At 53.7% G+C, this 15,626-nt stretch overlaps 6 protein-coding genes across 6 annotated transcripts; 3 read left to right on the plus strand and 3 right to left on the minus strand.

The window, feature by feature from the left end:
* Window positions 1-693: 693 nt before the first annotated feature.
* Window positions 694-2,032, plus strand: MRP3 (Component of pyruvate dehydrogenase complex, mitochondrial; the record flags this gene model as incomplete). Its single annotated transcript, XM_051444425.1, has 2 exons — window positions 694-870; window positions 920-2,032. The coding sequence occupies 2 exons, from the start codon at window positions 694-696 to the stop codon at window positions 2,030-2,032; spliced, it is 1,290 nt and encodes a 429-aa protein (XP_051304050.1).
* Window positions 2,033-2,600: 568 nt separating this feature from the next.
* On the plus strand, window positions 2,601-4,623 carry J4E86_003876 (uncharacterized protein; the record flags this gene model as incomplete). Its single annotated transcript, XM_051444426.1, has 2 exons — window positions 2,601-2,935; window positions 2,991-4,623. The coding sequence occupies 2 exons, from the start codon at window positions 2,601-2,603 to the stop codon at window positions 4,621-4,623; spliced, it is 1,968 nt and encodes a 655-aa protein (XP_051304051.1).
* A 470-nt stretch (window positions 4,624-5,093) lies between these two features.
* J4E86_003877 (uncharacterized protein) lies at window positions 5,094-6,097 on the plus strand (the record flags this gene model as incomplete). Its single annotated transcript, XM_051444427.1, has 2 exons — window positions 5,094-5,393; window positions 5,486-6,097. The coding sequence occupies 2 exons, from the start codon at window positions 5,094-5,096 to the stop codon at window positions 6,095-6,097; spliced, it is 912 nt and encodes a 303-aa protein (XP_051304052.1).
* Window positions 6,098-6,171: 74 nt separating this feature from the next.
* On the minus strand, window positions 6,172-8,473 carry J4E86_003878 (uncharacterized protein; the record flags this gene model as incomplete). The annotated part of the gene is made up of 2 exons (XM_051444428.1): window positions 6,172-7,831; window positions 8,433-8,473. 2 exons carry the CDS (start codon window positions 8,471-8,473, stop codon window positions 6,172-6,174), a joined length of 1,701 nt encoding a protein of 566 aa, XP_051304053.1.
* Window positions 8,474-9,601: 1,128 nt separating this feature from the next.
* J4E86_003879 (uncharacterized protein) lies at window positions 9,602-11,682 on the minus strand (the record flags this gene model as incomplete). The annotated part of the gene is made up of 3 exons (XM_051444429.1): window positions 9,602-10,588; window positions 10,781-11,033; window positions 11,243-11,682. 3 exons carry the CDS (start codon window positions 11,680-11,682, stop codon window positions 9,602-9,604), a joined length of 1,680 nt encoding a protein of 559 aa, XP_051304054.1.
* A 1,403-nt stretch (window positions 11,683-13,085) lies between these two features.
* HSP88 (Heat shock protein hsp88) lies at window positions 13,086-15,561 on the minus strand (the record flags this gene model as incomplete). Its single annotated transcript, XM_051444430.1, has 5 exons — window positions 13,086-13,388; window positions 13,438-13,746; window positions 13,804-15,346; window positions 15,406-15,437; window positions 15,487-15,561. 5 exons carry the CDS (start codon window positions 15,559-15,561, stop codon window positions 13,086-13,088), a joined length of 2,262 nt encoding a protein of 753 aa, XP_051304055.1.
* Window positions 15,562-15,626: the final 65 nt, after the last annotated feature.

The raw sequence follows: 15,626 nt of genomic DNA on the forward strand, positions 1-15,626 counted from the left end.
TCTTTCCTCCTGGCTAGTTACGTACCTGGGACCAGCCGCGCGGTAGGCTAGGGTACTGCGGCGCCACACTTGCACCTGCCCCAGCCACAGCCCAGCGCCACACTTCGCGTCCTGCCGGGAAATGTCGCATCCAGCATAGACCCTCATCGGGAGAGAACGCTAGTCGCCGGGTCTCCAACCAGCTGCACTAAACTTTTCGTTGAACAGTCTTCCATCTCCTCCAGCCCTGACCGCTAAGCGCCTGAGCCTCCAGCTCGCTCACCTCTGTCTGCCTGTCGCCCTCGCCCGACAAGCCCGTCTTCCCCCATTTCACGTCGCTTGGAGTAAAATCTCAGCGCCCGGCATCCCAACACAATGCCCGCAACCACAACTCTGCTGTCCCGGGCTGGGAGCCAATTGAGCTCGCGGGGGTCAATTGCCCTGCGCGGCGCCCTGCCCACCTCGAGATGCTCCGCGTACGTTAGCTTCACTCCCGCGTGGCATTGCCCACAATCCTCCGACGAGCATAGCTGACACGCACGTATACAGACGCACACCAGCCCTGTCCGCGCTCGCACGCTACTATGCCTCCAAGTGTGAGCACTCCCACCGCGTCCCTCGCGACTAGATACTCCGCTGGCCTTCGCATTGCTAACGCAGCCCGCAGCCTACCCCTCGCACAGCGTTATCAGCATGCCCGCCCTCTCCCCAACCATGACCGCCGGAAACATTGGCGCATGGCAGAAGAAGGTTGGCGACTCAATAGCGCCCGGTGACGTCCTCGTCGAGATCGAGACGGACAAGGCACAGATGGACTTTGAGTTCCAAGAGGAGGGCACCATCGCCAAGATCCTCCGCGACGCTGGCGAGAAGGACGTCGCTGTTGGAAGCGTAAGTCGAGGTGCACAAGCTTTTGAGGATGCCATGCTGACTTCCGCAGCCCATCGCTGTTATGGTCGAGGAGGGCGAGGACGTCTCCGCATTCGAGAGCTTCTCCATTGAGGACGCCGGTGGTGACAAGAAGGCCGACACTCCCTCCAAGGAGGGCAACGCCGCCGAAGCCAGCGAGCCCCCGAACACTGGCTCCAAGACTGCTCCCCCCGCCAAGGAGGAGTCTGCGCCCGCCGCCATCGAGTCTGAGTCCACCGGCGACCGCCTAGAGACCGCTCTCCAGCGCCAGCCCGCCGTCTCCCCCGCCGCGAAGAAGCTCGCGCTCGAGAAGGGCGTCCCGATCGGTTCCATCAAGGGCACTGGAAAGGGCGGCCAGGTCACCAAGGAGGACATTGAGAAGTACAAGCCCGCTGCCGGTGCTGCCCCCGCTGCTGGCGCCTCCGCTGCCGCGTACGAGGACGTCGAGGCTACCAGCATGCGCAAGGTCATTGCTACCCGTCTCCGCGAGAGCATGCAGCAGAACCCCCACTACTTCGTCGCCTCCAACATCTCCGTCTCCAAGCTCCTCAAGCTCCGCGAAGCTCTCAACGCCTCAGCTAACGGCGAGTACAAGCTCTCGGTCAACGACTTGCTTGTCAAGGCTCTCGCTGTTGCCGCCCGCAAGGTCCCCGCTGCCAACTCATCCTGGCGCGAGGATGGCGGTAAGGTCATTATCCGCCAGCACAACACTGTCGACGTCTCCGTCGCTGTCTCTACCCCCGTCGGTCTCATGACCCCCATTGTCAAGAACGTCAACGGACTCGGCCTCCAATCCATCTCATCCCAGATCAAGGACCTTGGCAAGCGCGCACGCGACGGCAAGCTCAAGCCTGAGGAATACCAGGGCGGAACCATCACCATCTCCAACATGGGAATGAACCCCGCTGTTGAGCGATTCACCGCCGTCATCAACCCCCCACAAGCTTGCATCGTCGCAATCGGCACAACAAGGAAGGTCGCAGTACCAGGCCAGGCTGAGGATGGTACAGCGAGCGTTGAGTGGGACGACCAGATTGTCATCACCGGCAGCTTCGACCACAAGGTTGTCGACGGTGCCGTCGGTGGCGAGTTCATGCGCGAGCTCAAGAAGGCCATTGAGAGCCCTCTCGAGCTTATGCTATAATCTGATTCTATTTTCGGTGCATTTGGGACGACTGTGTAACTTTACTATTGGGCTAGATGAGATTGGATCTCAGGGACAGACGATCTTATGTACAGCGGATGGCGCGTTTTCTATCCCCCATGATCATTTGTCCAACTGTCGTATTGCATGATAACCCCTTGTATGAAAAGATATCTCCCTTCTTCGAATCGTTTTGCGTCTGTTGTTGCGTAGTTGATCACCCTGCACGCGCGGGCTAATGGTAAATCTAGACCGGGTTTCTCGCCTGGAACTCTTTCTGCGAACCGGGACGGTGGTAAGCTATATAGCCGGCACGTATATGCAGGACAGTGAGTGAACACCACAGCTCAGTCATCCCACACCTGCGAAGACCACATGCTCGTATAGCCCCACAGTCGAGGCATTGAAGGGGTGTGTGGGGAGCAAACAGGCTGCTTTACAGTGAGTGAGAGCGATAAGCGTATCGATGTGTCGTTGTGATGGCGGTGCTTTCCTATATTGAGTCCCATCGCGCCTGTAGCAACTCTACATCCTTTCCTCAAACACTGGCGTTCACAACTTCACCAAGATGTTTTATACCACTCTCTTCTTCTTCCTCTTTTCAGCAGCAACTTTTGCTATCAACTTTGATTGGGAGCGTGAACAGCTCACTGACGAGGATGCAGCTCGCAATGGCGCAGTGCGCTTTGGTAGTGCGGCACAAGCTGCGACGCCTGCTAATTGCAAGATCATCCCGGGTGACGCTGAGTGGCCGAGCGAGGACGTCTGGGACTCTTTCAACGATACGCTCGGTGGTGTGCTACTGAAGCCTAGACCGCTTGCCAGCGTCTGCTATACTGGGGAGGGCTACAATGCAGCGAGATGCGAACAGTACAAGAGTAACTGGGCGGGCATGAACCTACAGTGAGCTCACTCGTAACGAAACGACTCTCTTGTTGTGTCATTCTAACTACGACAGTACCGATGATCCCACCAGTATCATGTCCCAATGGGCATCCGGGAACGCATGCACACCAACCTCACAACCAAACTCAAACTGTACCCAAGGTGGTTGGCCAGAGTACGTCGTCAGAGCCTCTACTTTGAGACATATCCAACTCGCAGTCAACTTTGCTAGAAACCGGAACATCCGCCTTGTGATCAAGAACTCAGGCCACGACTTCAATGGGAAGTCCATCGGTGGTTACTCTCTCAGTGTATGGACACACAACCTCAAAGGCATGACGTATGATCCGAACTACACCTCACCAACTAGTTCGTATACAGGAAAAGCTGTTGCTTATGCCGCAGGTACTCAGGCTTCTGAGGGGTCTACACTAATGCGGCAGAAAAATATGCTCATGATTGTTGCAGGCGGTTCAACCGTAGGTATCGCAGGCGGCTTCCTTCAAGGTGGTGGACACAGCGCCTATACCAGCTACTATGGTCTGGCGGCAGACCAAGTGCTCGCCATCACTGCTGTCACAGCCGATGGAAGGGTAGTTGAAGCACATGAAGGGGAAAATGCAGACCTGTTCTGGGCTTTCAGAGGAGGAGGCGGCGGTAATTCTTCTCAGCAAGAAGAGAAATTGACTGTCACTGACAAAAGATCAGGCACGTTCGGCATCATCACATCCGTTGTCGTTAAAGCGTTCCCCGCCACAGCCGTTACGTCAGGCAGTGTACGTTTCTCAACGACACCAGACCGCGGATCAAGTGCGCCTCCAATCTCTGCAGAAACCTTCTGGGCCGGCATGCGTGCGTACTGGGAATTCTCGATCGCCATCTGTGACGTAGGTGGGTTGGGTTACAGCTTCATCTACCCAAGCAGTAGTAGCACAGGTCTTACCTTTACTGTCAGTATCTCGGTTCCCAACAAGACTACCACCGAATATCGGCAATTTGTCCGCCCATTGCTTCAGAAGCTCAATGATCTCGGTATCCAGCAACCTATGCCGACACTCAAACGCTCTCCCACGCCATCTTTTTCATATGAAGACGACTCCACAAACGAAGCATCGCCTCTCTCCAAAAGAGTAATAGGCGAAACAACAGGCCACACCCTAATAGCATCCCGCTTCTTCCCCCGCACCACCTTCTCCACACCCTCCACACTAGAAACCTCCCACCTGGCCATCCGCCACGTCGTCGAAAACGGTTCCCTAACCTTCCACGGCATGAACTACGCGCCCACTCTCTCCGTCTCCGGCAACCCAAATAACAGCGTTAACCCCGCTTTCCGCACCACAGTCCTCCACGCACAAGCCTACGAATCCAACGCGCACTGGGACGGCAAAGCACCCATCTTGTCGCATGAGGCGCTGACAGAAAGACACCAGAGACTGCAGGCGTATATGCAGGGGTGGCGGGATTTTACGCCCGGGAGTGGGAGTTATATCAATGAAGGGGATGCGCAGGATTGGGAGTGGAAGGATGCGTTCTTTGGGAGTAATTATGAGAGGTTGGCTAGGGTGAAGACGGAATGGGATCCTCAAGGTGTGTTTTGGGTGATTGGAGGCGTGGGGAGTGATGAGTGGGAGGTTAGGGATTTGGATGGGGGGAAGAGGGCGGGGATTGTCACGCAGGATGGGAGGTTGTGTAGGGTGGGTTGATGGTGAGGAGGGGAGAGGTACATGTCTGTGGGAGGGCATGGACTTCAGCTGTGCTATCTCGATAGATAGTGGTTAGATCTTCCAAAAGCCACTTTATCCAAGAATAGCTGCAACCTAATTATCATCAAGCATCATGGGAAGCTCATTGTCGCTCTCCGGAGGACGTCGTACCGCTACATCGGAGTCTCGGTGCCTTTGTTCCTCCGCAGTCTCACATCCGGGACGCCTTAACCACGGAAAACACCAGCGAATCGTACGCATTATGGGAGATGCACAAGAACCCTTTTGGAACAACGAGGGATAAGTCGGGAACTCAACAATAGGAGCAATAGATAAATGAATGGCAATACGCTATATGACCCATGCGTCACATCCCACCTTCCGACTATTTAGCCCCAACACTCCGACGCCTACTTTCCTACAACTCTTCCCTTTGATTTTTTCTGTTCCTCCTTGCAATCCGCGAAACCATGGCGCCTGACCCATCCCTCTCCTCCAAAGTCGTCCTCATAACCGGCGCAAACAGCGGCATAGGAAAAGCCACCGCCCTCTCCCTCGCCACCCTAAACCCAGCACAACTCTGGATCGCCGCCCGTAACGTCACAGGCGGCCAGACCGCCGTTGCTGAGATAAGAACTGCGGCACCAACCGTCGATGTTCGATTCGTAGAATGCGATTTAGCGAGTTTTGACTCTGTAGCAAGAGCGGCTAGGGAAGTGGTGGCAGGGTGTGGAGGGAGGTTGGATGTTTTGATGCTCAATGCTGGGATTGTATGTCTTCTCTTGATCTTTCTAGCTTTTGCTATTCTGTTCTTTTGTGAATTGGTATGCATCTGTTGACTGACAGTCTTCTGCGACGATAGATGGGCGGCCACCCCGGCACAACACCTCAAGGCCACGAACTGCAATTCGGCACAAACCACGTCGGCCATGCTCTCTTCCTCAAGCTCCTCACACCAACAATGCTTTCCACTGCCGAAACCACGGGCTCAACACCACGTGTCATCTCCGTCAGCTCGAGAGGCCACGCTCATACCGCCGCCTTGCCAGACGGCGGCATCGCGTTCGACACCTTGAACTCCTCTCAGGCTGACTTATCAGGCGTGAACAAGTACACGCAATCCAAACTCGCCAACGTAGTCTACGCGCGCCAATACGCACTGCAATACCCACAGATCCTTTGTGTGGCGATTCACCCTGGTAATGTCTTGACGGAAATCTTCAACAAAGGCGCTGAAGGAGGTGATGAGCAGATCAAGTATCTGGCGAGGGAGGTGGCGCCTAAGAGATGTGGGTCGCTGGAGGAAGGGATTAAAAGTGGGGTTTGGGCGGCGACTGCGCAGGGCGTGCTGAGTGGGCGATATTATGAACCTGTGGGTGTGTTGGGCGTGGGAAGTGAGTTGTCCAAGGATACGAAGCTGGGAGAGAGACTGTGGGCTTGGACGCAGCGAGAGATGGAAGGGTGGGAGCTCTAGGCAGGAGGAAGTTGATGGGCCAGATGGAATGGTTTTGGTTTTGTATGAAATGACTTTAGCTGTATTGGCCCACTTCAGGTATAAGAATTTGTCTTCTTGTCGGTGTTATGTCTGGGTTTGGGATTGGCGTGAAAGGTAATGATTTCCGGGCTACCGTCGAGTCGCCGTCTTTTGCATGTGACGACGACTTCGTTCGTGAGGTCTCCTCTTGTCGTTGCTTCCACATCGTGGAACATGTTATGCTCCGGCATCAAAGACCAGCTATACGAATCTTCCAAATTGGGTATTTCTGAGAGAGAGAAGCCATCTCCAGCGTTATCCGCATAGTGAGTATTTTGCTCTTCAAGCTCCATAACCGTTTCCGCGATATTTGCTGCCGTGAAAGAATCCCACGTTCCTTCCTTCAGCGGGATCACCCGCAGGAGCCGAATAGCATGGAGGCGGATGCGATGGTATCGACACTTGATAGCCGTGTAATACAAAGGCGCGATAAAGCCGTATTCGCCAATCGAATTGTGGAGGTTGACGTTGTCGGGTATAGACTTTGCCAAGGAGTACTCTTCGAAGATGTGTATGGCATGCACAAGTATCGTGAGAAACGTTGGCGTATACGCTTCGTAGTGCTGCTGAGAGTGCACTTGCAGACAGCCGCACATTATGCGCGCCATGGCATGGTACATGAGTAGCAATTTGAGGACTGATGGTTCGCGGCCCGTTGGAAGCTTTGCTGGCGGTGTCTTCCCGCCGAACGCCCACAGTTCGTCTGGTTTCCTCCCAGCAGCTAGGGCTAGTTTGTCTACCGAGGGAAGTGTACTCAGATACGCATCGTACCACATCGCAAGAGAGGTCGCGATCTCTTCTTGTCCTGCTGTAACCGCAGCAATCTGGTCTTTAGTGCCTGGTCCCATCTTTCGATATGGTTGTGCTATGAGAATAATGCCGTGCAATAGCAAATCAAGAGCGTCCTTCGCCTCCTCGATAGTCGTAAAAGTAGGGTATGGTATGTTGTTTTCTATCGGCTGAAGAAAGATATCGAGATCTTCCAGACCGGAACCGAACAGATTATTTTGCATATGTAGGGTCGCGAAGCTGCGCACGATGCCTTGGTCGATGCTCTTTTCATATGATGCCGGCTTGATTACGAGGACGCCTTCGTGCGAGCGTTCTTTCTTCGTGGTCATGTTCATCAGGACCTTTAGACCGTTCCGTAAGTGTGATTCGGCCAATTGGTATTGCCCGCGGAGGTATTCAAGCAAGGTAAATAACTGACAGGTGACCAATATGATTGTGACTGAGGCTTTGTCTCCACATAGCAACAGCGGCTGTAGCGACTGGATTGCTTTGCCATATTGTTGAAGCATGAACTTCTCCCGCGCATCCGGAGCTTGTGCCGAATCGAAACTGCATCTATGCGCAGCGCTCAGCGCAACAGCAGCATGAAGAACCGCCGGTTCTGACGACGCTGCTGGTAGCACGATCGAGTTCCAGAACTTCGAAGCAAACCAACCGGAAGTTGTGTGAACGATGCGGATCCTGTATAACTGTAGATACCTGAGTTCCTCGACACCCAAGATTTTGGTTGGAGGTTTCTGGATCGATGTTGACACCAGGCCGTATCTTTCAACGTAGGTGTTCCCTCCGCCACCCCACAGTCCGTAGCCCTCGCATGTCCGACCAGTGGAGCGACAGCGAGAGCATACAGGCTTGGTTTCGTCGCACTTGACTCTTCGCGCTCTAGTCGATGTCGGTAAGCGTCCATAGGAACAGATCTCTACCCAGATCGCTGCAAAACAAACAGCCAATCGGTTGAGTACCGTGTCATTGAACAGGGGAGTCCACTTACTTGCAGGTTACGCACCCTGATTTAGACTTCCTCCGTACAACACCTCTTACAGGTTGGTACGCAGCTTTTGCAGTCACGTATTGATTCGAGGTGTTGGCTTCGGGTTGCATAGCGAGAGTGTTGTCCAGCTAGAGTGACGAACATGGAGACGTCGCTCCAACTCGATTTGCAAATATTCTTGGCGGCTCGAACAACATGTTTCAAAGAGAACGCAGGGAATGTTACGAGACAGTTCGGAGGGAGGAACGGACAGTCTGTCAGCCTTAGCTCGCTAAACTTCGGGAAGGTAGGCCGGACCCCTGCATACGTTACGCCCCTCTCATTGGTCCGCTCGGTACAGCCAGATCCTAATTGGCAATTGCTCAGGCCCACTGATGGTGGAGAAGAACCTCAACACCTGAGAACGCTTGACAGCTGTGTGCATTGTGTTGAGATCTAGCTAAATCTCGTCTCAATACCGGTGTGCCCGTAGGGTACTACATAACCATACACCGGCCCTTCGCCTGTTGTCTCTCCCGCTCCTTCTCGTCCATGAGTGCCACTAGGGCCTCTGCTCTCGCGGAGCCAAAGATCAAATTAAAGACGTCATGATCCGTTGTTTCCAATCCGCTCTCGACTTCGTAGGAATTTTTCCGGGCACCGTGTTGAATGAGTAGTTCGCAGCTCTGGTACCAAGCGCTCGTGAGAGCTGCTGAAGGCTTTATACGATCAACCAATTGAAAAGCTGACGGTGAGACAGTGTCGTCCATTGAAAGTAAAAAGAGGTGCCAAACTGACTTGCTGTCGTTCAGATGGACAGGCTGATTTGGATCTGCCCCGCGTTCGAGGAGTAGCCGAACCACTGCACAGGTGATGGTGCGAAATTAGTGTCTGTCTCATGCGCATTTTGTGCAGCCAAGACTTACTATCCAGATACACACTTGGATGGTCACGGCTGGAGTCGTATTTCATGTTCGTGTAGAGGTGTGTGATTCGGCGTGGACGGAGCGCGTAGTCCAGTAGTGGTCGCCCACACTTTCGCGCATTGTTTGGGTTGGCGTCTAACTTCGCACGAACGTACTTGACGAGGCCGGCTTGTACAGCCAGTGCAAGAAAGTTATAGCTGTCTCCTTCACGATACATATCATAACCACTATCGTTGACTGCACTGCGGGCATGCGTCCAGTGGTTTTCATTACCACGTGCGTGGTGAGTATTGACGCGATCCACCTCATCGAGAACCTCTACTAGGGTTGAGGTAGGGCTTGGGTCGGTTCTCTCGGTTTCGTAGGCGTAATAAAGTAGCTCGTCCGTTAAGCCCAGAACATCTTCGATCGACCTTGGATTACTGTAGTCGATATCCGGTAGTGATTTAAGCATGGAGAGGCATATTTTGCACAAGGTAGACTTGGAGCTAAACTCGGTCTTCAGATTCGCCCGTAGTTGGTGGTAGTAGTTGTCCTGCAAGAATTCGGCAACAGTTCGGTGGAGGAAGTCGACCGTAGGACCCGAGAAGCAGGGATGTCTACAGTGACACAGTTAGAAAATTACAAATAGGCGTTCGTTTGATTGAGAAGAGCCTGAAGCACTGCATGTATCTTCGTGCGACGGCTGTAAATGGCAATATCATAAGAATCGCTTTCCGGTCGTTTAGCACCTGAGTAGATGGCCAGGAGCTTCACTTACTCTTCATCATTAACAACGAGAAGATCGCTACATCGGTTCCGAATGAGCGACTTCCACTTGGGATACTCGCTTTTCAAATCGTCTTCGCGAATGGGCTGTATAGGGAGGTTGGTGGCATAGGCGGGGTTCTTGCGTTGGTGTTTCAGCAGAGAGAACGCGTATAACGGTAGCGGTTGCAGCTCATCGACCGTGATCAAGAAGATTTGTGACATCTCTTCAAGATACTGAGGCTTAATAGCCTTGACCATGCGCTCAAAGTACGTCTCTAGATCTGCTGGGAAGAGATTGACGATATTCCACAGCATGTCCACACCTTCATCTCGATCGACAGCGTGTACGAGGTCACGAGTAATGAGGAAGACCCATAACCATACGCCCTGCGCAAGGTCTGCAATCACCTTCGTTATTGATACGCACGTGGTATCGGCATCCGCCAGGCGTTGGAAGTTCTCATTCTCCCCGAGGAGACGCTGAACATGGCGTCCCATGTCTTCTTTGGTAAAACTCTTAATGTCGAACGTGCGAGATGTGTTGTTGAAAAACCTCTCGAACACCGAGCGAGGCCGTGTCGAGGCACAGATCTTGATGTCCTTTGATATAGAGAGAAATTTCAGGGCGCTGACAACATCTTCCTCAGCCCCGTTGTACTCGTCTAAGCCGTCGATAAAGAAGCAAAACTTGACTTCCAAATCTGTCTGGGTAGCGATGCGCCCGAACGTAGCTTTCAATTCTTCCACGTCCCACTCTTCGTGCTCCAGACGGTTTGGGCACACTATCTCAATGAGTCTGGGTACAGATTTGAGTATCTGGTACAGAAGCGACTGGAAGAGTCCTACTTGACTCTTTTGCATTTCATAGCCTTGATTCCAGAAGTAGTAACTCGCCGTGCAGAGTTTGGTCGTGCCTGCCCAGCCTGCAAGACATTCGAAAGTGCGAGGGTTTTCAGTCACGAACTTCATCAGAGTTGACTTGCCGCTGCCTGCCTACATTGGCCATGTTAGTGGAAGTTAAAATACTCAATAGATCTTCTTTACCCGGCCTGTAATGCAGAAAAGTCCATCATGTTCGTCGGTGCTTTCCAACCAAACTGTGAAGGAAGTCAATGATGTGTCAAAGATCCATGTGTTTGACGCTTTATCAGCTTTGGGAATTTGATTCCACCGCCTGCGCAGGACTGGGAAGTAGAGGCTTCGTATAGTGGCGGTTTGCTTGGTGCATGCCGTGTGCTCTTTGCCAAGTGCATCAAACTTCGTCTTCAGGCTAGTCAATTGCGCGACATGCGTGGCGCCTTCGCTCGTGCGAGTTTGTGCTACGAGTGTGAGTATTTCGTCTCGAATCTGATCCAGCTTGGCGTCATAGCTGATTGCTAAGGCATCTTGAGCTGTCTTCACGGCGTCTAGTTTGGCTGATAGCGAAGAGTGATGATCACTAAAAGACAAGTAAGTCAGCGTGGGTTCTGGCTAATAATTCGTTATCCATGTACAAGGAAGCCTCTGAACAGGTCTGCAGACTACATAGGATGAAGCAAGGAGATTGAAAGATACGGCGTGGATTCAGGCTCTAGGGTTTTCCAATTCCCCCTTCATTAAGGTGGATGTATGCAGCTCAAAACGCTATCATAATCTCCATTGACATACCTCCGGATAATGTGTTCAACATTCACCCGAATGCGCTTATCTAGCGCATCAAGCCTTGCTCGTAGAGCCTCGATGTCGCGTTGTTTCCAGAGACCTTGGAAAAGGACGCGACTACTTTCGAGGGTTTTCGAGCGACCTTGGCGCACATGTAGCCGGGCGATAATCTTGCGCAACTCTTCGGCTATGTCGCGGCATTGTTGGACCATGCCCAAAATGTGCTCTTCGTGTACGGACAGCTTTTGACCGGAAGTTTGCTGCTTCTTGACTCGCTCGTGATATATCTTAACGTCTTTCACGATGAGTTCAAGCTCTCGAACCTCCGCAGTCGTGCCGTGAACGGAACCGCGCACGTTTCGAGCTCCAGAAGCGAATTTGATGCCGAAGTCGATGAAAGATATGATATTAGATACCAGCCCGATTATAGCAAGTGCCTCGGCCATTCTCGAACCCAAAGGGAGCGTGAATCTCCTGCGGATCCGAGCTGATGAAGAGTGACGATGCTAGGGAGCTGAGCGACAACACAGCCCCACAGGGCTTACGGTCGCTGTTTTCCTATTGGATGAACCGCAGAGGACCCCATGGCTGAGCGCTTACCCCTGCGGAGTGTTTGGGGGCGGTAACAATGCCTTGCAGACAGCCTGCCATCGTCAGCTATCCGAACCGAGCCGAAAGCTCTCTTCGTCTTTTGGCAATACGGTCGTGACGGCCGTCAAGAAGGCACCCAAAGTGCGAATTGCATGCACTTCGACCATCACCAGAAGATTTGTTTGGAAAGTCGTTCGGCGAGGCTGCGAAACTGTAGCGTTATTAGTGTCCCGGAACTGTTCAGTAAAGTTGAAACACTTCAAAGCTCCACGACGCATCGATGGATACTGAGCGCTCACAGGCTGAAAACAGCCAGTCGGTCGACCATTGCACAGCTCATGATTATAGCAGGCTGATAATTGGTAGATGGAAACCTGCGCGTATATCTCCGCAAGAATCTGCATCTCAGCGCTCGTCATCCGATCTATCCTCCCACGACGTCTCAGCGGCCTGCCCCGGAAATGTAGAGGGCAACGACTTGAAACCGCTCGTCGGTTGGAACCTGAACAGCCAAACTTCAACGTGGCAGCGCGATAATGGCTGCATGCGAATGCTTGCTCGATTTATCCGCTGGCTTCCAGAGGCCCTACTCAAAATGGTCGAAGGCCTGGTGTCTGCTATCGCCAACATGATGAACACCGTCTTCGAGTGCATGCCATATCCTATCAGGGTAATGATTTGGTTTTGCTTACTCGCAACACTGGTTGTGAACGGAATCTTCCTTGGTATCGCGCTGAGTCGCAGGGAGTCTGCGTTTGTGCCATTTGTTGTTGAAGCTGCATCGATATCCGTGTGGGGGGTTCTCAATCGCAGTGTTATGGGAAGGACTTTCTCTCAGGATAGAGACAATGCAGTCTGATCGAGCGCGCTCACCTTGTTCCATCGCTGAATTGGCAAGGTAGATGTGGAGAGTAGGGATGTGTCCAGAATATTGCGCGAAGAGGCAGCGGGCGACGGGTTCCGCCGCCCCACTTTAATGACGGAGTTCAGTCAGAGAAGGAAAGCACAACCACGCAGACCAGCAGGGTGGAAGCAATGTAACATATCGTTGTAGTTCCAAAACTGGATATCGTGTTCGTTCGTCTATGGACTAGTCTATCATAAGCATCGCATTACCATGATCGTCATCACAGAGAAAACAGGAAGAAAAGTCGAACAGAGAAAACTTTCCCCTCGGCGCCAAACGTAGCCCTTTAGTATACCACGCCGACCAAATGCTTTTCACTTTGCCGTTACGCCTTCGCAGATGCCTCTCCGCTTAAGAAGCCTCCTCAACGCCGTCTGGCTTTTGTGCCTCGGCGTCCGTCATCTCCGCGTCTTTTGGCTCTTCCGCCGGCGGCGCCTCAGCCTGCTTCTTGGACTCGGCTTCCCGCTTTGCGCGCTCAAGCTCGGCTTGCTTGGCGGCATGCTCCTTTTGGTGCTTCTCCATGGCCGCTTGTCGCTCGCCCTCGATCTTGTCGTTGTAGCGTTGGATGATGGGACCGGCGATGGAGCGGATGTCCTCCTTCTTGGAGACGTACTGTGCCTTTGACGCGTCGTCACCCTCGTCGTATAACCATTCCTGTGTAGATGTCAGCGCAGTCCATGTATTGCATCGTTATTGGACTTACCTCGATGGTCTCGAGCTTTGTGTTGAGCTTAGCCTTCTCTTCGTCACTGGCGAACTCGGCGTAGACGTCGAGAATCTTGTCCTTGAGCTCGTAGATGAAGCTCTCGAGGTTGTTCTTCTCGTTCTCGGTGTCTTGAACGAGCTTGTCCTCCATGATCATGGAGTTCTCCTTCTCGGCCAGGGTCTGCTTGCTCTCTTCGTCAAGCGAAGCAGTTCCGGCTGATAGTGGCAGGTCACCCTTGCGCTGCTGCTTCTTGACCTTGCGCATCTTCGGTGGCTCCTTGGCGGCGTCCTTATCAACGTCCATTGCCTGCGCATAATTTGTTAGCTCATTTGTTACGTGCGCAGAAGCAGGACGCGCAAGTACAGGATCAGCGTCAGGCTTGTGTCGTTTCGCGGCAGGCTCGGGCGGGCTTTGCCGCCCGTTGCTAGGATCAGAAGGAAATTCGGAACGTACATCACCCTCTTTCTTCTCTGCTGACGGAGACTCGGGAATTGGCTCCTCGACTTCGGTTTCCTCGACGTAGTATCCAGACTCGACGTTGAGCACACCGTGCACGTTGAGGCGTGCCTTGAGTTTGCAAATCATGAAGTCACCCTTGGGGTCCTCCTTGACACCCTTGACGGAGAAGCGGCCGATCCAGGGGTTCATCTTTCCTGGCAGTTGCTCGGGCTTGGCGTACCTGGCCTCGAGGTCGAATGGGTGTTTCCGGTAGAATGTGAGGATCTTGGTTGATGGCATGACGTTGCCCTTGTTGAAGACGGTCAGGTTGGTGTCCTCATCCGGAATGTCCTCTGACTTCTCCCATGTGAATTCAACGGGGTAGTTGACCATGTCGTGGACGGAGAAGTCACGGACACGGAATACTGGAGAGAGGATGGCGCAGCAGAAAGCGCAGCCACGAGCGACAGCCTCGTCCTGGTTGAGGGTGAAGGAGAGCGGCTTGCCGAAGTAGTCCTGGATCTTGGCCTTGAGGACGGGTACACGTGTGCAGCCACCAACCATCTCGATGGCGTCGATGTCGGCAGTGGTGAGCTTGGCCTCGGCGAGAGCCTGCTCGATAGGGGCGGTAGCACGGTCGATGAGGGGCTTGATCAGCTCCTCAAGCTCCTCGCGCTTGAGCATACCGCGGACATCGACGTCGTTCATGATGGACTCGACGTTGATGGGGGCCTGGTTGTTTGCGGAAAGGACCTTCTTGAGCTTCTCGACACCCGCGGACAGACGGAGGCGTGCCTTGCCGTTCTCCATGACGTCGATCTTGTACTTCTCCTTGAACTCCTTGGCGAAGTGCTCGACAAGGGCCTTGTCGATGTAGCGGCCTCCGTAGTGACGGTCCCAGGCGCTCGACTTGACGGCGAGCTCACCCTTCTTGAACTCAACGACGGTAGCGGTGTAGTTGCTGTGGCCGATGTTGACGAAGACGACTCTCCGTGGCTTCTCCTCGGGCGCTGGGAGGTCCAGCTTTGTGATGCCCCAGCCGAGGGCGACTGCGGTGTTGTCGTTGATGAGCCTCAGGCACTTGAGGCCGGCGATGTCGGCGGCGTCGAGGATGGCGCGGCGCTGGGCGTCGGTGTACCAGACGGGGCAGCTGAGGACGACGTCGTTGACGGGGAGTTTGAGTTCGGCAGATGCTGTGGCGCGCATCTTGGTGAGGAACATGGCGGTGATCTGGGTGGCAGTGAACTGCTCCTTCTTGCCCAGATATGTCACCTCAGCGCCGACCTGGCCGCCCATGTCGATGAGCGGCGCGGATATGAAGTCTTGCTCGACCTGGACATCGGGGTCTGTGAGGTTGCGGCCGGCGAGGCGGACGAAGGAGGAGACGGTGTTCTTGAGGTTGGAGATTTCCTGGTTCTTGGCCGTCTCGCCGACGTATCTGCTCTTGGGGCCGAAGCCTACTAGCGATCTGGGAAATTGTGAGTGGATGCTCGTTGTGTGCGCTGCGTGCGCTGGGGGTCTACTTACGGTGTCGCGCGGTTGGAAACCTCATTTGCAATCTACTGGCGTCAGTATTTTGGTATGCCGTATGCGACCGGGGCTACTCACCACATCGACACCGCGATTCCGCGCAACAGCAATGACGCTGTTGAGCGTTCCCAAATCAACACCTACTACAGACATGTTTATCTCTGATGGCGGGGTATGTGTGGGCAAACGTGGAGGGAGTGTGTGCGGTGAAAGTCGTG

This window comes from Alternaria arbusti, assembly GCF_024043155.1.
Source record: "Alternaria arbusti strain BMP 1465 chromosome Unknown scaffold_4, whole genome shotgun sequence".
Classification (NCBI taxonomy): Eukaryota; Fungi; Ascomycota; class Dothideomycetes; order Pleosporales; family Pleosporaceae; genus Alternaria; species Alternaria arbusti.